Raw genomic sequence first — 27199 nt, forward strand, 5'->3', positions numbered from 1 at the left:
CTTTTGTGTACTTATTACTATCTATTTATTTTTCTATTATTATTATTATATGAGTTTTTTATTATTATTATATATATATAATGCTTAGTAATATATAAAATATATTTTTAATAATTTTTTAATCGCCGCACCCCGCCGCACCCGCACCCTATTTTTTTAAAAATTACCGAGTCCCGCACCCGCACCCGAATCTGGAAACGCACCCGTGCTTCATAGTTAGAACCACTAAAACAACGTCGTTTTGCATTTTTTTTTTATTCGGAATTAAAAGAAAAAAAAAATCTAGAAGAAAAAAAAAAAAAAAAAAAAAAAACATTAAGGGGAACTCCCCTGAATCAAAACAAAACAAAACGAAGGACCCAAATCAGCCTCCACGTAATCAACTAAGGCAAGTAATGGACTCCATTGAAGTTTTTGTCTCTTCTTCTCAGTAGCCAAACCAGAGCATGGTATTGACTATTGTCTTTTGGGTCTGTTTCTTTTTGTTTACAGAATTTTTTTCATGGTTAAACTAAAAATATTGCACACCATCTATTTGATGAAAAGCGTGAACGAGTTCTATTTTATTCTATTGCTTGTTGTAGGTTTTTTTTTTTTTTCCTTTGTATACAATACCTAGATAGTTAAACAGGATTCTTGCTTTGAATTGATGTTATATGGATTAAATTATATGGACCCAAAACATTTGGGTCCTTTGTTTTGCTTGGATTCAGGGGAAGGGGAACGTCGTTCCCCTTAATGTTTTCTTCTTCTTTTTTTCCAGATTTTCTTATTTCTTTTAATTCCAAATTTTAAAAAAATACAAAATAAAAACACATACAAAACGGCGCTGTTTTAGTGGTTCTAACAACAGTAATAACTGAGTTGTAATGGAGTCCTGAATTGACAAAAATTGAAAATTAAAGAACTGAATTGATAAAACTGAAAATTGGAGAACTGAAATGAAAAAAATATGAAAGTTTGAGAGTAAGTTTTGCATTTTTACCTTATATTAATCACTCAATCTTTCCATTACTATTTAATACTATAAAACTTTACTCACTACTGTACCGAACGCTAAAGAATCTTATTTAATGATATTTCATGAATCTAAAAATATGACATTACATCACAATGTAATGTAACACTACGGAACCAAAAGCCTCCTTAAATCAATGGGCTGGTAAACTGCCTCAAAATCCTGCAGCATATTCTGTGCTCCAAAGTACTAGTTTGGAACTGAAAATGACGTGTTCTTTTTATTCAAACCAGGAACAAAAAAAAAAATTGGACTTACCTATGGCGTATATATGGACTTACCTATTAATAAATTCTTCTTTAAAAAATTATTCATCATTGTCAAACCTGGCTGGCAAGTTTGTACATTGACTTGAATAGATATTAATCCTTCTTTAAAAAAAATTAAATTAAATCTTAATCACATCACTGCATTATGTGCTCCATTGATCAAGCACAAGCTTGTTTACATAAGTGAACAGAAAAGCTATTCGAGATAATTTCTATAACGTTGCTTAGGTATAACTCCTACGTGATGGTTACTCGATTTTTGGTTTGTTTCGTATTTGCTGTTGCTATTGCATCTGTAGATTGCAACTCGGAAGGTATAGAAATTCAGTTCATGAATTCTTATTCATTATTTAAACTTTTGTTTCAGATTTCCTGCAAATTGTGTTGACTCTCCAATTTTCGAAATGGGAAATTTTTATGAAGCAATATCAGGAAAATCATGTTGTTTAATAATAAAAAATAAATAATTAACCTTGAGGCCCTATTATAGAGGTTGGTATTTTGTGCCATATGATATAACTGTGAAATAAAATCATTTTTGCTTTTATAGAAAGTAGAAAGTTAATTTGCTTCATCAACAGGGGATGCTCTTAATGCGTTGAAAACCAATTTGGCAGATCCTCACAACGTCCTCCAGAGCTGGGATCCAACATTAGTCAATCCATGCACTTGGTTTCACGTTACTTGCAATAACAATAATAGCGTCATAAGGGTGTAAGCATTCTTCTCTTTTCCCGTCTTCTGTTTATTAATTTCATCCAGTAGCCTACTCGCAGAATACAAATCCTCTGTCTTACTTTTATGATATTTTGTCGCTCGGTAATTTATTTACTAAATTGGATTAGATGTTTAACAATCACAGGGACCTTAGCAATGCTGGACTTTCGGGACAACTGGTTCCTCAGCTTGAAAGATTAGCTAATCTTCAATATTTGTAAGTTCATATTCACTTCCATTGTGTTTGATTATCAAGGAAGCTTTATTGGAGAATATTTTCACGAAAAGTGAAAAATAAAAGAAAATTAACTTTATACTTTTTCTTGTAGTCTTACAGTTCGATCTATAATTCTATTGGGCTGGTTCCAAATTGATACTTAAGTTGAACCATGTGGGTTAAAACTAAAACCAAATAAATTATAGATGATGATATGCAGATCCCTACCTGACTTAATATCTTGGTTATAATCATGCTAATTTACTGTTAGGGAGTTATTTGGCAATAACCTTACCGGAGTCGTTCCAAGTGAAATTGGTAACCTAACGAACCTGATTAGCTTGGACCTCTATCAGAATCAACTTTCTGGGGAGATCCCAACATCTCTTGGAAACTTGGTATCCTTAAGGTTTTTGTAAGTACTTATCCAATTTCCTTTAAAGTTTCAACTGCTTAGATAAAAGAGCAGGGGGTGATTTTGTCTTAAACTATGATTTTGTTTTGTTCGCAGGAGATTGCAAAGTAACGAGTTTAGTGGCACAATACCATTAGAGGTCTTTCAACTTGTTCGTTATGGGAATCTGCATATTTTGTGAGTTAACTCATTCTTTCATTATTCCAATTTTTTTGTTAGCTTGAATTTGATATTTCCATTCTAATTATTTACATCTATTTTCACTTTTAACTCTAAACCTGTTTCGAAAAAAATTTCTCGAAGCCATTGTTATAATTGATAAAATTATCTACAAGTACTTTAAATTACATGACTTATTTAATAAGTTATATGACTTGTTTAAATAATAGACATAAGTTGTTTTATGAGCCTTTACATAATGGATTAGATGAGATTTCTCCAAACTGGATTGGAGGAAAACTTTGTCATTTATCCTATATCACCCCGGCAAATAACCTAACAAATACATTGTAGATACTTTGATATTATTTTACTCTTAAGTCAAATGAATTTTCACTTGAGAACTTTCTTTCTTTTGTCTATTTTTTGAATGAATGCTAGATGAAAGTTTTTGATTAATTGTGTACCTTGGTCCTCCTTTTTCTAATAGTAATTGGAATACTATGTTTTTATCAGGAATGTATCCGACAATCAGCTGGTAGGGACTGTCCACCATACAAATACAACCGGTACATACAATAATTTTTCATTTGCTTATCACCTTTTCTTTTTAATTCACATTCTAATCCTATATCCAATTCGTGGGTTGTAGGATTTGCAGTTACTAAAATAATACAAGATCCAAGGGCTCAAAAGTAAATGAGGATTTGGATTACAATACCGTGCGACTTTTAGATAAATTTGGAATTTCTGTAGCCCAATAAATCATGGCAATAAGCCTCTACGTTTCTGATTTGCATTGAAGTCAATTATTTTTTTGGATTCAAATCCTCTAGAGTTCCTAGGAACTCTACCAAGTAGAGTTCATTAAATCCTAACCACTCTTTAATGATTTAATGGTTTAGATTCTGCCATGTCAGCATTTCATTAATAATATTCTTAAAATAATAAAATAATGTTGTAAACAAAACAATTAAGATGATTGTTAATGAAATGCTGACATGGCAGAATTTAGACCATTAAATCATTAAAGAGTGATTAGGATTTAATGAACTCTACTTGGTAGAGTACCCTAGGAACTCTAGAGGATCTGAATCCTATTTTTTTCAATAAATCTATATAAAGTTATATACTTCTTTTCTTTTTTGGCCCTAAATTATTATGTCCATAACATAATCGTTTTTTTTTTTTTATCTCTAATAAAATACCTTCCCTCCCCCTAATTTTTGCAAGGCCAACATTGGTAAATTCTTATTTAGTGTTTTTGGGCCGTGATTGGTTAATGTAGAAAGTTCATATCGTTTACATGGGCTCACTTTTCGTATTAACTTATGAAAGGTGTAATATTAGGCTAAGCCCAAAACTTATGGACTGAATGTCGGTTACCTCTCCGGAGAGCTTTATAATAGTTGAAGGGCGAAATCATGGCAAAACCTTTGATTCCCTTATCTGATCCACATAATGGTGTGATTCCATTGTTTTTGAATGTCCATGGATATAGGAATAATATTTTTCAAAGTGAATATAAGGGCCCCAGACAACTAGCAAACTAGCAAAGTTACTTTAGGTGTAGCTTTGAAAACAAATTGAATCTCACTGTGGAGGGAAAAGTAGTGGGAAATTGTTGGCCTTTATTGTTAACATATTGGCCAGTTTGCATTATTCAAACAAAAAGATCTTTTGACTCTTGTTCTTCCTTTTTCCAATCTTATCATGGTGATCTTGAGCCCACTAGCACCTTGCCACTCAAAACTCCTTTTGGATAAAATATGCTGTCTCTTTGATTTTTTCTTTTTCTTTTTTTTCTTTTTATAAGTGGAAGGTTTGGAGGACTCTTTGATCAGAAAGAATATATGAAATTATGACCCTATATGGAATCGAATTGGAAAAGAAGTTTCCTTGTCCAAAATTAAGTGCTTGAGAATAAAATATTGTTGAACCCAGATAAGTTTGATGAATGGTGCTAGGAATACATTAATTTTCTTCCTTTTTTCGCAATTAATGATATAACAAATTATGATTAAAATAACATCATCATCATCATCATCATCATCATCATCATCATCATCATCATCATCATCATCATCGTATATAATTACTATTAACATCACTTCTATGTAATACTATTACTAACCTACAATCTCAACAATTATTAAAAGAATTTGGTTAAGAAATGTCTTTAGTCACTCTCAAAAAAAAAAAAAATGTCCTTAATGCACTTGTTAATGGTTTTTAAAAAAGTTTAGATATTACTTTTATAGAAAAATTGCCATAAATTTGTTAGTGAAGAGTAAAGTTTGCGGTATACTTTTGTGTTAGAAGTTAGACTTAAAACTCATTTCTCACTTTCTTGTAAGTGTATTGTTTCTGAAAAACAAACCCAAAAAAAAAAAATCTAAACAACCGTTAACTTTTCTCTGGTTAAAAAGATTGTGATGCGCCTATACCTGTTGAAAATCAAAGATTTGGTCGGATTGATTCTCACGGTCTATGTGTTGACAGAGTAAATGTTTTTACAAAGTGGTCATTAATGGTCAACCAAACTCCCTTTTTAAGTTTTTTACTGTGGGGATGGGACCTCGGAGAAATTCGTGAGGTTGTTATTATACACTCAATGATCCGTATAGAAAGCTTTTTTTATCTTTGAACAAGTAGAAGAAGAAGAAGGCCTTTTTAGAGTGTTTCTTCCACCCTTTTTTCCCAATTTAATGATACATTAATTGAAAGGAAATGACAAATGAGAAGGAGGCAGTGTCAAGTGCTTTTGGCTTAGTCAAGTCACTTCTTTTAAGGAGATGAAGTTAATCATAATATAAGATTACAAAGGTGCTCTGCGTAAGTGTCCCACTCTCCCACTACAAACATGCACATGCACCAGGTCCAAGTAAACCTAAGCCTTTGCCTTTGCCTTTGCCTTCGCCTTAGAATGATGAAGTCAAATCTAAGATAAGGACCCCCAACAAAAACAATAAAACCGTTCGTTAAAAGACGAGTCTCTCATTTCACATGCCAGCAAAGCAATTTCCGCTCTACTTTCTATTGCTAATGGTCCTTATCCATCATTAGCTACACAGCCTACACTACCAATATGTCCATTTATTGCGCAGTTAATTTGGAAATTTCCTTCTTCTCCACTTTGGATTTCACTGTTTCTGTAGTGCAATATTGCGCTCAGCGCATTATTTCAAAAATAGGGAAAAGTTAATGGTTTTAACTTTTCCCTGTAGAAAGGAAATTAGTTTTATAAATGTTTTTAGAAACATTTCATTGAAAAAAATAAAAAATGCGGTGATGCAGTCCACAATAATTTTGGGTTCGTTGGACCTGGACTCCAATTAATTTGTTTGTTATTAAAAGATATAGCCCACAATAAAAGGTTCCAAAAGAAGCTTGGCTAGAAGTCGATGGTAATAAATGGTTGTGAGGTAGTCTGTTGCTAAAGATCCAACTACCCAAGGAGGATTTCAGATAGCCAAAATACCCCTTCGGCATCCGGAGCTAGGTCACCTTCCCCAAATATTAGTTGATGTTTTTCTCTCTTTTTCTCGTGTTTCTCTCCTTTCAAAATGTTCTAACCACCTTTACTGGCCCTTCCTTCTTCTTTATCCTCTTCTATTAGTAGACCTGTAAGGATGAGAGAATTTTCTACTAACATATGAGTTCCTTCACCCACAGTACCTATCTGGTCCTTTAGGTCTTGACTACTATTCCAACGTGTCGAATCTTGTACTAAGAAGTGTGATCCATTGTTCTACTACTGAAATGATTTCCTAGTAACTTGAGCCTAATGCCGAATCTCATGCTCAGTTGGCGAACTTTCCCAATACATTACTTCGCTTCCTTAGGGGACATATAAGGTCTATTCAGATGCCATAGAGAATGCAATGGCTTATGTGTAATCCAACTTGGGCCTCCTACTTGTGGATGAGCTTGGGATTGGTGGTCCTCAGCCTAAGTTTGGTATAGGCTGAGCTTTATCCTTCCACAAAGATTATAGATTATATCAGTAATTGTAAAAAAATGTTATGTCTATAGACTTATTTGTCATTGTCATTTTAATATCTACTTCGATGTAGAAGGTATTTGTCAAAATGTTAGCACAAATTTAGGATGAATGAAAATGTTCTCACTCTCACCAAGAGTAGAGCAATCAAATATCTATAACACATTTTTAGACTTATACATGATGAGATCAAATTACAAACATTTGAATTCCTCTCTAATTCCTATCGCCTATTTTGTAGCTTAATGATTTTGATTTCAAGAAAGATTTTTAAAAAAAATAGTTATAATAATATTGCTAACTCAGCCGCTCGAACTATTTTCTATATAAATTTCAAGCACTTTGCACGCAGAAATATCTCAATTAAGTTACAGGCTTTTAACAAATTTAGAGATAGACTTGATCGTATTATCTTGATAAGACTCTTAAATATTGATTTGAAACTAATGGTGATCCAACGGAATAAAATTTTTCTTGGCTTCCAAAAGTGGCGTATAAAGTCTGTTTTATCCATCTTAATTGTAATTTGCAGCCCACTTTAGATTAGATTAGATTAGATTATGGTTGTGGATCAGCTAGCCCGGTAATGACTACCATTAGCATACTGGTTGGCATGGGAATAGTTTTTTTTGGACCAATTCCAAGCTATTCCCTCCATACAAATTGGTTGAGTAATTGTATTGATACTCGAATTTTGCCCCTTTAAAATTGGGCCTCTCAATACCGAATCTGTGTATCAACTAAATATTAAAATCAACGGCCAGAACAGGAACAAAATTATATTGGGAGATAATAAATGAATAAACTATAGTATATGTCTGCCCGACCACCACAAATATCCAAGCTACATTATTCGCAAATGCCCGTGCAACTTTATGATTTGTCTAGACTCTAATTTATTTATTTATTTATTTCTATATGCTTTATTAATAAATAAATAAATATTGGAATGAAAAACATTGAAATGCGTCAAAGTGGGCAAGTGTCAGTTTGCAGATGCCTGGTTCTCAATTATTCTGATCTATCAGTTTTGGCTCCGACAAGGTTCAAAAGATTTTTGGACCAAAAAAAAAGAATTCAAAGGATATGTCTGGATTCTCCCACCCAAATTCCCTTTTCAATGCTGGCATGCACGCAACCCTTAATTACTTACATTGTCTGCAATTTTTAAATTTTTTTTTTTTTTTTAGGAAAAAAAAAAAGCACAAATGGCCAAAGAGGGTGGGATTTCATTTTAGAAAGGAATTTTTTTTTTTCTAGACTTACTACTAAACAATCTGCTCCCTGAAAGAACATATTAAAATGACCAACGTAAGTGATACTTTTTTTTTTTTTCTTTTTTACAACCATGCATTTTCACATCTTGTCTTCTAGTAAGTGTGAATGGATTAATTACAATCATTTTTATATGGGACCACACCTCATACCAATTTCATTATGCACCAAATACATTAATAGTTACGGAAATTTGTGTCCTTAAGCCTATTGAATTAGAATAATATCATGTAAGGAAAAAAAAATTCAGTTAGAGTGTAAATTATAAAATGTTAGTCCATAAGATATCAACATGTTCATCAAAAAAGATTTTTTATCAACATTTTCTCACCAATTAAATAAAAACATAAAAAGGGGCATGTCTTGGAAGTATTTCATAAAATTTCGCCATAGGAGTTAGGATTAGTTTTTAAAAAATAAAGAAAATAAACAAGGTAGGACGATATCTTTACCTATTTTTCACATGCCATTAACTGTAGTTCTTTATGCTAGCAGAAATTTTTGTCCCACCTAACATGACTTTGTTGTGTTGTCTAATCACCTGTGAAGGAAAAATGTTATATCTACAATTATTTTTATAACAAATTATAAGTGATTAGTTGTTATTGGTTCAAATTTGAATTTAACACTAAAATTACTTTTTTGTCCTAATAATAACAACCTGTCACTTAAGATTTATTGTAAAAATATTGTGAAAATATTATGAACATATTATTTATCTTCTTTTTAATATGAAATGGTGGCTGAAATATCTTTATTTGCTATATATATATATATATATATATATATATATATAATAATAGAGTTATGGCACACATTAAGCCGTCTATTTTTTGAAACATTTTATGGAGAATTGAAAAAGTTATAAAATTTTTCAATTCTCAATAAAACTTTTTCAAAAATGGTATACTATTGTGTGCCCTAAGGGCAAACGCTAGTAAAATCCTCAAAATATATATATATATATATGAAACGGCAATCAATGCATCCAGCGCTATTTATTGCACACAATTCACATGTTCACATTAAAAAAAGGGATTCAGATCTTCTAGAGTTCCTAGGAACTCTACCAAGTAGAGTTCATTAAATCCTAACCACTCTTTAATGATTTAATGGATTAGATTCTGCCATGTTAGCATTTCATTAATAATATTCTTAAAATAATAAAATAATATAGTAAACAAAACAATTAAGATGATTGTTAATGAAATGCTGACATGGCAAAATCTAGACCATTAAATCATTAAAGAGTGGTTAGGATTTAATGAACTCTACTTGGTAGAGTACCCTAGGAACTCTAGAAGATCTGAATCCTAAAAAAAGTAGAAGGTTTATAAATATTTTGTTATATTGCATACATTGCTCAGCTGTCGATTCATACTTAGAAATTAGAATAGTATGGTTAGCAAATAAATAGTAGTCGTCTAGAGTTTTGGAGTTCGACTTATTCGTATTTTTTGATGTTTTGATAGGAGATACTTAGAATTTAAATTCTTACTCTCCCAACTATTGAATTACATTAAAAAAAAAGTAAATACATAATGTAATACGGACGTGCAATGCAATATTTTCTTAACTTAATTACAAATCATACCATTTAATTAGTTTAGTTCTTTTTCACATTCGTTCCTATTGTTTAGATATTTTTCAATTTCGTCATTCAATTTTTCAATAACTGTGTGCAATACAGTTCTAAAATATAAATATTATTTTCCTTTTAAAACCAAAACATGTAAAAAACCACGTCACCTACTATCTCCATATTTTGATTCAAATTTTAGTTTTTTCAAGATATCTAAGGTTCAAATCACCTCCTTTTATCCTCCTCAAAGTATCAACAACAAAAATGTACCAATATTATGCTATATATATATGCACCAAGAAGAGGGGTGTGGGGAGTAAAAGGACCCAAGTGGGCATATGGGCCTTTGGGCCTTTGGGCTATAGCAAAGAGGGTCGACCTGCTCTTAAGCTAAGAATTTGTTAGTACTACGAATCGGTCCATACGCCGAGGGTCCGAGGACACATCCAAGGGTAAGTTTCTCCTCGGATAGACCCAGGAGAACTCCAAACTTCACTATAAAGGTCAAGGGAATATTCCGGAAAGACTGTTGGTTAAAGGGGGGAAACCCTGAACCTTCGAGGTACCGGTGTTAGAAAAATACCAAAAGCAAAGGCTGTCACCTCCACATTAAAGACTTTGCACCTACCTCCCTGGCCGCATTAATAGGGAAGTGACCCCTGAACAGTAGAACTGAAACTTCTTGTCACTATTCAAAGGCACTAAGAAAAGAAATATCTAGGAGGGAGGGGGTTGGAGCAACACGTGGATAAAAGTATCAAGAAAAGAAGTATTTAAGGGGGATGAACGCCAAAGAAAATGGGCGGTCTGGAACTAAAAAAGAAATTAAGAATTGTAACTTTTAAGAAAGAAAGAGAAATAATACAGAAGTAGTCCTCGGCTTATGTCCGAGGAGGCCTATTTGCAATTATCGTTTATTATTTACAAGTGTTTGTAACTTTTAGCCTGTTATCAAGTTCTCAGTACTTCTAACCTAGGTTTCAAGCCCACACTCTACAAATTTCATTGTTTAAGGCTCATTGGGCCTAAGCCCGTAGTTGTCTTTGGGTCCAGGTGCAATTGTACTCTTACAAGGGATTAATTGTTCAATTTTTTCAACTAAAAAAAAATTGTTCAAATCAAAAGTCTAAGGACCAAATTGATATTTACGTTGAAGTCCATAGATAACACTTAATTTATTAATTAATCTTTCTTTTTAATTTTAGAAGTAGGAAAATATCAAAATTACAGCATTTCATGAGATAAAACCATAATGATCAAATATAAGTCAAGAAGGTTAACATTTATCATAACATGCTAACTAGGGATAGCAATTCATATTCGCGTGTCGGGTTTGTGTTGTGTCAACTCATGAGTATCCGATTATATGAGTAAACACTAACCCGACATGTTTATTAAACAGGTCAAAATTCCTCAACTCTAACACAACCCATTTATTAAATGGGTCAATTGTGTTAACCTGTTTATCAGATTTTATCAAAATAAAAAAAAAATTATAAAAAAACAAGCAAATAAATACTTTTAATATAAAATTCAAAACTAACTAGTAACTACATCACAAATAAGCATTCAAAATGAAAGCATACCTTAATATAACAAATAATTAATCACAATATGTTAAAGAAAATAAACCACAACAACTAATAAATTTATATACTTCGGGTTTGAAGGGTATATTGGTAAAATGTCATTTAATTAAACAAGTCAAACAGGTTCCATATGTTGAACACTAACTCAACTCGATTATTAAACAGGTTAATCGTGTCAACCCGAATATGACACAAATCTATTAAACTTCAACCCATAACTTGTTAATTTCGTGTTGTGTCATGTCATGTCATGTCGGGTTTGCGAGTCATGTCCAATTTTGCCCCCCCTAATGCTAACACAATGATTGTGAACAAAATTATACACTAAAATTCAATTTAGCCCCTTAACCTTTACTTCAATTGTCAGATTAGTACCTATGTTTAATATTTGTCAATTTGGTCCCTCACTTTGTAAAATTGAGTCAATCTAGTCCTTCCATCAAAATTTGTTAAGAAATAACGTAGTTTATAACTTTAAAAAAATTAAACTGAAAATATTCATAAAATGCATCATATAATAGATCATATTCTTTGATGAGTTTATTTAAAATAATAATAATAAATTCAAATAATTTCATTTGCTAACAAATTCTGATGGAAAGACCATGCAAACTCATTTTGACATGGACCAAACAAAAATTAAACCTTATGAACTAATTTGATAATTGAAGTATAAGTTTTTTTTTTTTTTTTGAGAAACAATTGAAGTATAAGTTAAAAACACTAAATTGAATTTTAGCCAAAGAATAAAACTTAGATATAATTTCTTAGGCATTATATATTAAATTCTCCAAGTAAATTAAATCATATAATTGTATTAATTAATAAATTACTTAATCGAATCTTTAAAAAAAAGATAACATTGCTCCTTAAAAAAAAATATTATTGTTTTTATTGCACTTATGCTCCGTTTGTTTTGATGGAAAATTTTGTGTAAAGATAGTTTTTCATGTTTTTTAGTGTTTGATAACATAAAAAAAGATGAGTCAAAGGAAAACTATTTTTGGTCAACATAAAAAGTATGACTTATTTTTAGAGATTGTTTTCCATTAAATTTTTTTGGAAAACAAATATACCTCACAACAAGTTAAATAAGAGAAGTTAGGAGGTTATCTTATAACTTATTTAAAATTGCTACCAAATATTAGAAAATGAGATAATTTTATAGAAAATACTTCTTAAAAAATGACTTGTTTTTTAAAAAATATTATTTCTGAAATAAAAAGAGCCTAAGTACACCTAACTAATCAAATTTTTAATGAACAAAACTAAGGCGTACCTAAATTTTGTCGTTTAGCCAAAAATATAAAAAATTTCCCTATCAATCTAATCAATAGAGTTTCCCATCCCGTTAATGATATGGACGTGCACGTTATATAGCGAAATAATAAGATAATAAGAACAATGGCTATTATCAAAAAAAAAAAGAAGGCAAATTGACAATACCCAGCACAAAAAAAATATGTAGTCAACTTTGCCCACCTCATTAAAACTTTGGCACACCCGTACCAATAATATTTAAAAGTATTGGAACCGTTGTTTTGGTTTGGGTACACAACACAAGTAGTAGTCCTTTTAGTTTTATGGGCTCTATAAATCTCCCACCAAAGTTTTGATTCCTTGCCTCCTTGCTAAGAAGAAAGAGGCAACTCTCTCTCTCTCTCTCTCTCATACACACTGTATTCATAAGGATCTTGACTCTTTAAGTCCCTTAAGGCTCCTGAGAGTTTTAGTCTCTGTGTTATTCATAAGAATCTTAACCCTTGAGGACCCTTTTGAGGCTCCTCTCAAGTTTTAGCCACAGCTAGCTTTCAAGGTTTGCTATTGAAGATGAGGGCAATGTTTCATCTTCTTGCTGCTTTTCTTCTCTTATCAACCCTTTTTGCACCTGCAAATGCAAACTTAGAAGGTACAAAAAGAAATTACAATCTGGGTATTTTTCATAATAATTTATTTATATTGAACCTAGCTAGCTACTTTTTCTTGGTTATTGTTCAAAATGATTTATTTATATTGAACCTACTTTTTATTGGTTATTATGCTATATATAAGTTCTTAATGCTTTTTATGGCTTTGAATCAACAGGGGATGCTCTGTACGCGTTGAGGAGATCTGTGAAGGATCCAAATGGTGTTTTAGAGAGCTGGGATCCGACTTTGGTTGATCCCTGCACTTGGTTCCACGTTACTTGCGACAGTGATAATCGAGTTACCCGACTGTAAATCATCTATTTTCCCTTTACTTTTTTTTTTCAAAGTTTGTTTAGTTGATTGTAGCTTGTGTTTATTTAATTATTTCGACTGGTTGTTCAGCTGTTTTGAGTTTTGAATACATGTCTTAATTTTATATCTAGTACTATATTTAGCTGTAAAGAAGCTGGTATTTATTTCAAATGATGGTATTTGTAAAAGTAATATGAATAGTCAAAAAGGAAAATATCATTTTATTTTATTTTATTTATTTCTCCTTATGTGGATGTATTGATTCCCTTCTCTCGAAGCTAATAGCTCTCACCCGTGAAAACTCTGATTTGTTAGTAAAAGACAAAGGACAACCTGAACTCTTGACTTTGACCATATTTTCCATATATGCAAGTCTTATTTTTTATTTTTTTGATGAACCATATCTGCAAGTCTTATCTTATGAGCTTTAAAAAAGGCCAATTTTTTACTAGTACTTTACTCTTTCAGAGCTTGCAGTATGATGATATACCTTCATACTCTTCCTAAATTTTGTATTAAAAACACTTAGTAATAATTTGAAAGACACCTACATCACCATTGTGCAACATAAAGAATGAATTTTATTAATATATATATTTTTTAAATAATTACTCATTGGGAATTCAAGTCATATTTACTTTGGTGGTATGATTTTTTTTTTTTTTTTTAGTTTTGGTCCGAGGTCCTAGGTGGTTAACTTTGAATCATAAATTTATATGGAATCTTTATCCGTAGAGTTTAATTGAGTATATGATATGTGCAGTGACCTAGGTAATGCAAAGCTGTCAGGCAGTCTGGTTCCCGAGCTGGGGAATCTCGAGCGTCTTCAATATCTGTAAGTACAACTGTAATTTTATCCAGTTCTTAATAATATTTATATCTATATCACTCTCACCAATCCAAAAGGTTTATAATTAATTAATTAGCCCTCAAAAAAATAATTAATTAATTATATATGGATAAAAATTTAAACACAGTATTTTAGGTAATATTTTTTAAATTTCTTTTAAGATTAAGTTATGTGACTATTTAACTAAAAATACCGTTCCGTTCCATAAGAAAAAATTCAACCACCAAGTGTGGCTCAGTGGCTTGTCCACCACTAGGTAAAGCTCTAGGGTTCAACTAAGTTTGCTCTCCAATTCGAGTCTCAACCGCTGCAACACCTTGTGTCTTGCGGCAGGCTCCCATCGCGAGCAAGGATTAATCAAGGTGTGAGTAACCTAGCTCAAACACCCAAGGGGAAATCAAAAAAAAAAATTCTAATTTTAAGAGAGAAACTTAAAGAATATCACTTTATTAATATACCTAAATTTTATCAATTATATATAAGTTGAAAATTTTTAATTTGCCGGTGATAATTAAAGTCAAGTCAAATGGTTGCCTCGGCAACACTTACAAATACAAATAAAAAGTATGCAAACATTTTTTTTTTTTCACAACAAATCTTAGGTGACATATTATTATTGTCTACTATTGGTGAGCAAAAAATAATTTAACTGATTAATTTAAATTAGAACCAGTAATAACTTATAACTGCTTAGAATTCACTGTGAATGGACATAACAATTCGCCATTTTTTTTTTAAAATTCATAATGAGGATGTTAAATGGTCCAATAAATACAAACAAAATAATTTGCTTGAAAGATGTGCTATATATGCAAGTTTGTTGGATACTATAACTACGAAAGAATATTTATATTGTCACCTACTCTACCAGCCAGTCAGTGCCAATGTAACATCACCAATTGGATTACATATTAATGTGTTGCATTTAATAAAAATTGAGCTGGTTGGTATTTTGTTCACTATATATGCAGGGAACTGTACATGAATAACCTGACGGGTCCCATACCAAAGGAACTTGGAGGATTGAGAAGCCTCGTTAGCTTGGATCTTTACCACAATATCCTAACTGGGTCCATCCCAGCCTCTCTCTCTAAGCTCTCTAATCTCAAATTCCTGTAAGAATTTTACTGCTCTCTGATCATAAATTATGGTTGGCCCATTATTGTGGGACCAAAAAATTGATATAAAGTTAAACATTTTTTACTGTGAACTGTAAATATGAACTTATTTTGTGACTGGTTCACGTTATGTCCATGCAGGCGATTGAATAGCAATAACCTGACTGGAAAAATACCAAGGGAACTCACCAAACTTGGAAGCCTCAAGATCTTGTAAGCTATTTATAAAATAAATGCCTGAAATATACTCTCTTCCTTTAGTTTTTCTTGGCTCTAATAAAAGTCCATGTGAATCTTGCAGTGACGTGTCAAACAACGATTTGTGTGGAACATTTCCAACCTCTGGATCCTTTTCTAAGTTCTCTGAGGAAAGGTAATTGATCACTTACACAGTCTAATTCTAATATTAAGAGAACAATAAGAGCTATATTTCTCTTTATTTTATTTCAAGATTTAATTTGTGGTTTTAATTTGGATGCAGTTTCATGAATAATCCAAGACTTGAAGGACCAGAACTGATGGGATTTGTGAGATATGATGTAGGAGGAAGCTGCTAATGATGTACCAATTAATAGGCGATAATGTGTTGCCATTCCACCTGTCTAATTTCTCTTTATATGGGACGAGTTTTATGTTTAACTGATATAATTATTACTTAGCATAATTACTAATCACCAAGAAAAAGCCTACTTATATTTAGTGCAGAGATTTTCCATCTCCATGTTTTCTTTAAAATTTCAACTTTCGACCACCTATTTTTCCATTTTGATGATGTAAATCTATGTATGTTCTGCTCCTCTCTTGGAGCTATCAAGGTGGTTTGGTTCTGTGGAAGCATGTTGTACTTGTACCGTTTATATACATATATAGAAATCAATGAAGTATGAACTTTTGATTCCCCAGTTTGTGGAAGCTACGTTACATTATATTCTCCAATTAAATTCAAATATTAAGCTACATTGACTATTAAGATAAGAATTGTATTATCTTTTTAAAAAATAATTAAATTTAAAACAACTAAGTGTTTGAATTCAATTGTAGAATATAATATACTAGATCTAAGGTAATAGGTAATGTATCCCATCACGTTATATTAAATTTGTGATACCTAAGACCTTGTAATTTCACTGATAAGAAATGTCTAGAGTTCAAATCTTTTGTTCTCTAACTTTTTTTTTTTTTTAAACCTATAGAATTGTTAAAAATACAAAATTTTCAAATAGTACTAAGCATGGTCTAATTTGTAAGTCACTGATTGATTACTTTAAGTTACAAAAAAATTTGTCGTCCAAAACACGAAATTTTCATATGTGCCCGTCTCATGTGCCCAATGTGAGACTAACATATAGATCCCTTGCAAATGTTAATCTCACTTAGGATGCATGAGACGAGCACAAGACATACCTTCTTATCCATAAGAGCTAACTAGCTTTTTGAATAATGATGCTAGCCGGTCAACTTTGTATTATCTTTCCAAAATGATTGTCCTTCAAACTATAGCTTATTGGATGATTTGTGGACTGGGCTAGCCCTATTCTCTCTTGAAAATAAGAATAACAAATCACGGCTTTTGCTTTAAAAATTACACTCTTTTAACGTTCATGGCTTTGCTTTAAAAAACAAATCATCCAAATAGGTGCAAGGATGCAAAAACACAATTCCATGTCTTGATGTTTAGCCATTCTGATTTTGTGTGTCCAAACTTCTAAAACTTTTGGAATTCCGCAAGCAAGATGAGCTAATATTTGCAGAATCTAAATGATAGAAGCAGAATGACAAAACAGAAATGTCGAGTTTATAACCACAAATTTAGACTACTAAACAGGTTGATTACTGTTAAAAGTAGAATTAAAAGTATGAGCAAAAAATTAAGCTGTAGAGTGTGCAGCTGCATGGTGGTACTTTTTCTGAAGCATTCCAGTCTCTTCGCGTTTAGCAGGTCACTTACATTGCTTGATCAAGTGATGAGGACAATTTGGTTTTCCATAAAAATAATAATAATAATAAAAGCATTCACACCAGGCTCGGTGAGAATTTAGCCAAATTTAGCCAACAAAACTATTTTAACATACTCATTTGTATATGCCTTACATCAGGCTCAATACTCTATTATTAAAATATTATTCTCTTATTATTTATTGTTCTCTCTCTCTCTCTCTCAACCCAGAACATCTCACAGAGAAGACAACACCACCATCGCACCAACACAACACCATTATCATCGCAGCAACACCACACCAACGACCCACTCACACCACCGCCAAATCCCCTCTCCCTCCACTTGCTGCCATGATTTTCCAACCTCTTTCACAACACTAGTGTCAACCCATTTACACCTCTACCACTGAAACCCCTCTCCCTCTTTACTTGCCGCTGAGATGTGGGTTTTGGATTTGATGGGTTTGATGTTGGTGGTGGTTGTATCTAATGTTGGGTTTGATGAAGGTGGTTGAGAGAGAGGGAGAGAGAAAAGAAAAATAATTTTTTAACATTGACAATGAATAGTATCATGCCTCAAGTAGCATGGTACTGTTCATTGTTAAATTTTTGGGGTATTTTGAGGAGGCTGATGAGTGTAGTTTTTGTGTGTTTTTAGCTATATTTTGTTCTGTACATCATATTATCTCAAAAATCTCCACTATGAGGCCGTTCAAAAGGGCAGCCATTATCACAACAGAAACAAGGGCATTGGATAAATTCCGAGGAAGGAAAATGAAAAAAATTCCACTTCACATTAGTTTATGGTGTTGATAGCAGCTTTCTTTAATGGGGCAGATTCATGTTGTTAATAGCATAGCAATTATGAATGGGGCAGATTCAAATTTCTTGCAACAACAAAACAAGCCCTAAGAATACTCTTGATTTCTCCATCCCTCCTGGGAGTTTTTGAAACATTCAACTCTTTATATATATATATATATATATAGGAAAGATTCAAACCCTGGTCTCCTTACCAGACAAAGACACTGAACAACTAAGCTCTTGACGTGAAATTCTACAATCAAGTTGGGGCCAATGCATTAATTGCTTCTTGTTGATAATGAATAATAAATAATAAATAATATAAATAAATACCACCTAGAAAATACAAAATGAGGCAGAAGATCAAGAGCCAAGGGAGCCAACATGGTTTGTAAGAGGGAAAAAAGAAAAAATAAAGAAAGAAAAGAAAAGAGCAATTGGCAATTGATTGCATGGAAGATACAAAATTTCTCAAATGATGAAAAATATTTGCATTTATTAAACTAATCTACCCCGTGTGCCCGCCCATCAAACAAATTAATTGGTGACTATAACATAAGATAAGAAAGAAACAAAAATTATAGATAAAGGACATATTTACATTATCTGCAGCCGTACGATATGGTGAAACAATTTGCTCTCAGGACTTTGGGTTGCCAAATCAAAAACGAAAAATTATCACTGAAGATGAATAGAATCAATCTGCACCTGCATCCAAATTTATCAACACTAAGAAAAAGAAGAATAGGTGTTGCACCCATAGCAGGTGGAAAGAGTACTAGACACGCAATAAATTTTCAACACTTCCAAACACATCTTTAGCTGACTAAAGTTCTGAGTATTCGTAATTAAAATAGGTTCACAACAGGAGACAAAACAGGCAGCTTGTAGACATACATAGGCCGATACAAAGCTTGCTTAATAAAATATCCAAGTCATTAAAGCCTGTGTCTCAACATGAAGTTGAAGATGGTTTAAGTGAGAAAGCAAGTAGGACTTATGTACTAGAAGTGAGTTGCTTGAGTTAGTTGTTGATATAAATAGAAGGAACTTAGCTCATTGTATTTTTTAAAGATAAAATTAGGTCACAGCCAAAAGAAAGCCATGTTATACAGTATTATGATCATCTCATCAAATGCTTACATGGATGTATCTATCAACTACTGTGTCATCAGTTTGTTCTTATGCATCCCTAGGTGTATATCACATAAGTAATATAACTCATAAGTAATATTTAAGCACAATATTACTTAAGTAAAATAAAGGAACAGGTTTCTAAATTACCTCTAATTTGAACAGCCCGAGTGACAGTCTCAAAACCAAGTTGATGACGGCTAGTTGCTAGAAAGGGTTATTGGTGTCAAAGGGGGTGAAGTAATGACTTCAGTCATCTCTGAGCTGTGAGGAGTTTCCAGGGGCTTGGATACATTTGAATTCGTCGCCTCAGGACAACTTGAGGGAATGGAGAAACTACGTGCTACAGTTTGAGGAGGCGTTGGAAGCGGAGACGCTGCATTTAATACAACTGATTTATTTGTAGTAGAAAGCACTTGATCCCTTGACCCCAAGGGGGCTGAATGTCCAGTAAAATCCTTAGGTCTTGAAGACTTGGGGGTTGAACTTGCAGGGGGCCGTGGAAGTTCATGAAGCTCACTTATTTTAGGTGAGGACATAAAAGTAGGAGAAGTACTTGGAGAAGCTTTTGGTGATGTTGATGGCGGTTGAGACATTGGATTTCGCAGAAGAGGTCCAGAATACAAATGGCGACGATCCGCTGAGACAGGCTTTGTAGGCCATGGCTTACTTGTCAATGGACCAGAAAAGGCATATCTTTTGAGTTTTTTTGGTTCAGCAGCAGCACGTGTGTCATGCCATGAAAATAAAAGCCCATCAGCCAAAGGAGGGGGTAACCGAGTGGATGCAGAATTGTTGTTGCTCTCTTTGAGTACAGACTGAGCATTTCTAACAGTGGGTCCAGAAACTTTCTCATCTACTTTAATTTTTTCCAACTTATTTGGTTCCAGTGGGGAGGAATGCCACAACTGCTGAGTACGCTCTGTTACAGTAGTCTGTGTTTTGTGAAGCACTGGATTACCTGATCCTGTAGAAATTGAACTCCTTGTATCAACTGGAGTGGGTAGTACATATGTGTGCAACTTTCGTGTTGATGATGGCTGCATCTGTCTTGCCTTTTCAGTAGAATCAAATTTAAACTCGGCAAAAAGTGGGGCTGATTGGCTGCTGGGCCTAGCTCTATAGGAAAAAGAATTCCTACGGAACCTACCCATATTTTCCTGCCAATATGAAAGGAAGCATATGCCTCATAAGTAACCAAATGTTGTTTTCTGAATCTCAAAGATCAAATATTTAAGAAGGTAAAGTAAATATAATAAAATGTCCAGGTCCTGGAGTTGCTTCATGGGACAGAATGCATTATATATGTATGTTTTTCTTAACCGATCCAATCTGCTGAAAACTGTTTTAGGAAAACAATTTTCAATCCTCATCCATAAGTTTGACCAGATATGTTATCTGACTACACACATGCATATACAACAGTTACTTTTGTCATCAGATCAAGCATATACAGATCGTTAGCAGAAAATTATATTGCAACAACATAAAAAATTCACTAAATTGTAATGTATATATTGGTCATTGTATATGAATTAATTAGTGACAGATTGGGCTCTTTACCTTCACAGCTTCCATATTTGCAACCTGGGGAAATGTAATGTCCACCTGATCCAGCAGCATAAAACATTTTATGATTATATAACAAGTTAATATGAGATCCAACTTTGTGGCAAAATGTAATGCTGCAGAAATTTGACAACCAAAAAATAAAAAAGGGAGGCAAATAGTATGGTCACTATCTATTTTATTTTCATATTAGTGCATTGACTGGCAAAAAATGAAACAGTTAATCCTCAAATCATTGCAGTAGCATTTCACTACGTCACAGCACAAGAGTCTTAAGAATCATAAGAAAATTAAAGCATCTATGCTATCATATGCATGGCTTGGTGCATTGAGGAGATTGAGTCCCCAACGGGAGACAATCTGAGATTGAGGAGATTGGTTTTTGTGGATTGGTGCATTATGTGCCGTCATGGTGGAGAGACGGTAGATCACCTTCTTCTTCATTGTGAGGTGGCCTATCGGTTATGGAGCTTTGTTTTTATAACTTTTGGCTTGGCTTGGGTTATGCCTAGTTCGGTTCCAGACTTGCTTTTTGGATGGTGGAATTGGTTGGGGAAGCATTCGTCTCAAATCTGGAATTTAGTCCCGTTGTGCATCCTTTGGTGTATTTGGAAGGAGCGGAACCGTAGGACTTTTGAGGATTTGGATAGCTCTAGGGATCAATTGCTTGCTTCTTTTTGTGGAACTCTTTTTGATTGGTCTAGGGCGTGGGGACTCACGTCTAGTGATTCCCTCCCTTCTTTTCTTTGTTCCCTTCTCCTTTTGTAATTTCTCTGTTGTTTGGTTTTCTCTCTTGTTTCTCTCTTTTTGTAATTTCTCTGTTGTTTGGTTTTCTGGGTTGCTATGTGTTTTTCAGGCATAGAGTAACCTTCGTATATATATCATTCTTACTTATCAAAAAAAAAAAAAAATGCATGGCATAGAAGCTATCATTACTTAGTATATGCTCTTATACAAAATTATTGTATGAGTGCATCATGTGGATGTAATGCATCAATGTAAGTACTTATACATGCTACCAAAACTTTTTTTTTGTCCAACACTTTTATATATATTTCAAAAGGTGAAGAGACATCTGTTTAGAATTTCTCAACTAGAAGCAGAAGGAAATAAGGAGTCACCTCCATTGGGCTTTGTGTCGTAGAAACATCGTGCTCCTGATCATCTTGTCGATAATCGAAACTCAATTCCCCATTATCACGCATATCATTTTCGTCATAATCCTCATCATCCTCATCCTCATCATCATCCTCATCTTCTTCTTCATCATTGTCGTCGTTGTCATCATCATCATCATACTCCTCCCCATCATCAAGTCCACTGAACTGGTAATCAATGTGTTGCTGTTCAGTTACCAATTTCACATGTGGTTCTACTGCCTCAAGAGTCTTAACTGCCTTCTTGAAGAAGCACAACTGTTTTCAAACAAAAAAGAGAGCATTATGCAACATGAAGAAAGACAAATTTTTGAAGAAACAGACAGTCAGAGAAGAAAAATGGATAACCTGAGCCGCATGGTGGCGAGCTGCCTGTGTCAGAAGACTTCGAGTCTGTCCTTGCTTTAGAGATTTCAACCGGAAAACAAGTAAGGTTGATTCCTCATCATACTCCTCGCGAGCCATTTGTAACTGCTGCAAAGAAAAATTCTCTCCTTTTCCACTTTTCGATCGCCCTTTCTCTCTCTGTCTTGTCATCATATAATCATATACATCTCTGTAGATCACATACCAAAATTAGAAGAAATTAATTCCCCATTTATATATGTACACATACAAACAAGCACACACATTTATGAATATGTGTATGGTGTGTATATATATATATATAGAATTGAGAAGGTATAAAGTTTTGAACCTTTTCTCATCACATTGTCGCTTCATTTCCTGCATCAATATGAGAGGGAAAACCTCATTGACTATTATTTTATATGGCCAATAAAAAAAACATTAATGCAATTGAGAAGCAACAAATACAATGTCCAAATTCAGCCCATGAAAAACTACACATTTGGTGCAGATACTCATATTCCGAAAAAGAAAGTAATCACTAATAACAGAAATATACAAAATGGGAACAACACCACTAAAAAGAGAAAATTTAAATCCAATTAGTCTTAACAATGCGATATATAGTCAATAACACTAATCTGAATTTTCATACATTTAAACAAGTCATGAAAGACAATTTGCAAAGTAAGCCTTTTCAATGTCAGAAGCATCTGAATTCTTTCAAGGGTTCCATGGCTTATCAAAATCTTTTGTCTATCTCTCCAAGAAAAGGTCCATTGGTTGGTAGCATACTTTGGAATGGATAAGCACCAGTATTACATAGCATTTGTTTTTCTTTTTCTTTTTCTTTTTTTTTTAGAATTACAAAGCATTGATCAGGTCCTATCCCCTTTATAATAACATGAAGCTCTATTGTAGCACAAGGTCCCCTAAATGGTGCATATCAAATGACAGTTGATCCTGATTTTTTAATCAGCTGGTTAAGCTGCCATACATTAATGCTGCCTCTAATTAATTCCTGACTTTACTGTTTACACATTGAGATTAAAAGACCAATGACGCCTGCCCCACCTAGGTCGGACTAGCCATTGTGTTCCCTTGAGCTCAAGTATGGTTCCCTCTTTTATTTTTTCATGTTAAAGGAGAGGTAATAGAGCCATTCATTGAATTGCCACTTCCTTCAAAAGAAGGAAGCTTCAGGTTCTGTCTCCTTCCCTCATTGGCACTCAACTACAATCCTCTAGTCAATCTTCCAAGTTTCAGTATCTAGGATACAAAACAGCCAGATAATGCAGAAATTATGCATGGCACAAGAACAAATATAAACTTGTCATAAGCTGATTAGATTAAAGAACCCATATGAACAAACCTCAACCGTTCGAAGTTCATTAAGAAGAGACTCTGATGGGATTGTGACTGTCTGGAATATATGAGAGCGCTGTAATATGTAAAGCAATAACTCATTACCAAGGAAAAATCAAGGAGAGATTTCTTCAATATTTTACAGATAAGACTAAGGACTCACATAGCTATCAACAAGTTTCTGCAATTCAAACTGTATTTTTCCTAGCATTAGCAAAACTCTGCCTGCAAGAGAATAAAAACAACTAAAGATTATTTCTCCACTGATTGGGATGAAACAACTACATTGTAATGGTCTGCATTTCTCTGAAAAAAATTTAGTTCAAGTAATATATATGATCAGAATCAATAACCATCTTGTGTGTGAATTACCATAGGATATACAGAAAAACAAAAATTAAAAGCAGTATGAATTCCTATAGAACTACACAAAACCAAGTTTACTTTCTGAGTGCGATAACCACACAAAACTGCAAGTCAACCTCGTTGAAGTCATAATGTAAAATAGCAACCCAACTAGGAGCCTGTATGGCTCTGCATTAAACAGGATCCTTAAGCGCTTCATATACTGTTCATGCTTTGTAAACCCAGCACTTTAAAACACTGTTCACAGTAATTTGCCAAACGCTCTAAATGCTAAAGATATTTGCCGTTAAAACTCTACATCGCAAAAGCTCTGCCACTAAAATTTTAAAATTAGAGCAGTACATCCTACAACAATGCCAAACAGGTACTAGGAGAATTATATTCTAAAGAAATCAAAGAAATTAGTTGAGACATAAGCTAGAGTTTCTAAACTTCAATATAAGTTTTGAACAAATTTTAGACCAAAACAAAATCCAAAAGCAACATTAAAATCTTGCCTACATGGTCGGGTGGGCCTGGGGTATGTCTTATTTTCAAATCTGGCCTACGAAAGAAAAATTAAATTAGTTAATAATGTTTTCCCTTGACTTACCACTTTCTTCATCATCATTATTCAATGCAGTTTTCTCAAGAAGACAAGCACCCAATTCTCGCAACGACTCCGAGAATTCTGAAAAATAAATGGGATTACATAAGTATACTACTTGAAAACAAGACATAGACACTAATTCAAATTTTAGTATGAGAAAATTCACATTTCATCGTGCTAAAACTCAAATTCAAAACTTAAAATACTGTGGAATCATGGAATCAAACCATTCCCATCATCATTTTACAAACACAATTAACATAAAACTGCCATACCCAGTGCACAAACTACTTTTTAGGAAGTCTGGGAGAGGAGATTGGTTGATAGCCTTACCCCCAAATTTTTTTTTGGAGAGGCTGATTCCCAAAAGTCGCCATATATGCTAGTTCATAATACTAACAGCCTCCAAGGAAGAAAATAAATAAAATAAATTTGGCATTTCTAGACATAAATTATAGAAGATTCAAGCCATTTTAATACAACGTCCCATGATACCCATCTTCAAGCTCTGTTATGAGACCAAATCTCCAAAACTGATGTAGCATTGCTCTAAGTCATGTATTAATACTAAATCATAGGTCTTAAGGAAAACTTAAACTCTAGTGAATGTCCTCCTAGCAACAGACCACAATGTACTGCAACATCTACCGAAACTAAGAGGGCGAAAAGACAATGTAAGGCAACTATATTATTGAATTCATTAGTAGCAACCAACATGACCACTGCCCGGCCTTGTCCATGCATTTTACAACTAAACTAAAAACGGAGCCAAATCCATGTTAAAATCAAAACCCAATTGCCAATTCATATCATCATGCTAATAGATAATGTGCATCCGTAAAGACAAGCATACAATGATCATTCCCTTCTCTAATGCATTTCTTTAATGATACACACAAAAAGCATATCCAGCGCTCAAATAAAAAACCAAATGAAGTCATGGAAGTACCATAAGCACTATTTGCAGTTGCCGCAGCCGCAGAAAGTAAGCTGTCATAGCAATCTCTCATATCTTGCATATCCTGCAATAAAATAAAATTTTTTTTTTTTAAAACTATAAATTATAAGCAATCTATACAAACCAAAAATAAAAATCCATCAGAAAATAGCTGCTATTATACATTTCCTAGTTCGGGCAAAAGAGCATCTATATTTCTAAATGTTATTAAAAAAAAAAAAAAAAAATGGTTCTATGAAAACAAACAAAGTTCCAAGCGTTATAGAATTATAGTTCTTCAATCTCAACCAAATTAAAAATTGAATTCGTTACAGCAATTCATAAAGCCCTAGAATTTGGGGTCAAACGCTGAATTTAGAAAGAGCAACCAGTCAAACTGAACGCCGTACAAAGAGAAGAGAAACCAAAACAAACCCTAGCAATACGTTTGGCTGCTGAGAAACCATAGGAAAATGAGAACAAAGCTAAGGAATTCACAACAGACAAGGTTGTACAATACGAAATGGTTATTCCGATATTCATACTTCCATTTCTTTTCAAATTTTCTTTCTTTCCTCTTTGTTAGTTTCTCAGCAACCAAACAAAACACAAACAAACAAACAAACAAAGAAGAAGAAGATAGCCGACCTGAGAAGCCTGAGCGAGCTCGTCCAATTTTGGCAAAGGCCGAATATCTCTACGCTCCTTGGCATCGTTTTTGTGCAGTGCGAAACCTCGCAACTTTTTCAGCGAAGTCTTCATCGCTTTCGTTTGGAGCTCTGCCAATTCAAAACTCAAAGCGTCTCTCTCTCTCTCTCTCTCTCTCTCTGTGTCTCCGTGTGTGTGTTTTTTGAGCTCTGCGAATTCAGTAATTGAAAAAGCGTATTTTATGAAAAACAAAAAACGAAGAAAGATGCTCAAAAATGGAATAATAAAACAAATAATATTTTCTTCTTCTTCTTCAGCTCTTCCATTCTATTCTATTCTATTCTATTCTATATTATGGTTACGTCACGAACAGAGCGATGACCATGATAGTTTAATCAAACAAGTTTTTCTTTTTTCTTTTTTCTTTTTAAGTATTTTATTATTTTTCAATTCCTTTGCTTTTTTCTCGTAGATAGACTGGTAAAAATACTAAAATTGAAACTCTTTTTTGTTTTTACTTTTGGATTTGTATATATATGTAATAGAATGCAGCGAAAATTTAGTAGAGTTTTGCCGGTGGCACGCATTATTGTTGTGTAATCAATGAAATTTTGCCACCATCTCAACCTTTTTTTATATATAATTAAAAAAATAGGGGTCCTCGGGATTGACTAATCGACCTCACGCCACGTAACGATATGGATAATATCACGTGTTTTTGTTTAAAAGAAATATTACTTTCACAAAACTTTTACAATAAATCTTAAATAACGGATTGGCAAGAAAGTAATTTTAATGGTGGATTCAAATTAAAAATCGTAACAATCTGCCACTTAGGAATTTATAGTTAAAATATTATAAACGTGTTAAGTCTCCTAATTTCTCTTTGTTCAAACTAATCATTATTAGA

General features: G+C 33.2%; 3 protein-coding genes across 4 annotated transcripts; 2 read left to right on the forward strand and 1 right to left on the reverse strand.

Moving 5' to 3' along the window:
- Positions 1-1457: 1457 nt before the first annotated feature.
- Positions 1458-3627, forward strand: LOC142626656 (leucine-rich repeat protein 1-like). Its single transcript, XM_075800367.1, has 7 exons — positions 1458-1601; positions 1869-2001; positions 2150-2221; positions 2493-2636; positions 2733-2813; positions 3312-3364; positions 3448-3627. The coding sequence occupies exons 1-7, from the start codon at positions 1532-1534 to the stop codon at positions 3492-3494; spliced, it is 600 nt and encodes a 199-aa protein (XP_075656482.1). The 5' UTR covers positions 1458-1531; the 3' UTR covers positions 3495-3627.
- Positions 3628-12772: 9145 nt separating this feature from the next.
- Positions 12773-16336, forward strand: LOC142626655 (leucine-rich repeat protein 1-like). The gene is made up of 7 exons (XM_075800365.1): positions 12773-13153; positions 13330-13462; positions 14230-14301; positions 15288-15431; positions 15576-15647; positions 15736-15807; positions 15916-16336. The coding sequence occupies exons 1-7, from the start codon at positions 13075-13077 to the stop codon at positions 15989-15991; spliced, it is 648 nt and encodes a 215-aa protein (XP_075656480.1). The 5' UTR covers positions 12773-13074; the 3' UTR covers positions 15992-16336.
- Positions 16337-18597: 2261 nt separating this feature from the next.
- Positions 18598-26654, reverse strand: LOC142626657 (uncharacterized protein At2g33490). Of its 2 annotated transcripts, none has more exons than XM_075800369.1 (11): positions 26290-26654; positions 25654-25726; positions 24708-24785; positions 23913-23974; positions 23757-23825; positions 22734-22762; positions 22385-22592; positions 22001-22294; positions 20874-20918; positions 19461-20470; positions 18598-18878 (listed from the first exon to the last, which is right to left on the reverse strand). In XM_075800369.1, the coding sequence occupies exons 1-10, from the start codon at positions 26401-26403 to the stop codon at positions 19511-19513; spliced, it is 1932 nt and encodes a 643-aa protein (XP_075656484.1). In that variant the 5' UTR covers positions 26404-26654; the 3' UTR covers positions 18598-18878; positions 19461-19510. The 2 variants fall into 2 exon arrangements, with proteins under 2 accessions (XP_075656484.1, XP_075656483.1); XM_075800368.1 differs by having other exon boundaries at positions 18598-18884.
- Between the last annotated feature and the right edge of the window lie 545 nt (positions 26655-27199).

Source organism: Castanea sativa, chromosome 3 (assembly GCF_040712315.1).
Source record: "Castanea sativa cultivar Marrone di Chiusa Pesio chromosome 3, ASM4071231v1".
NCBI classification, from domain to species: Eukaryota; Viridiplantae; Streptophyta; class Magnoliopsida; order Fagales; family Fagaceae; genus Castanea; species Castanea sativa.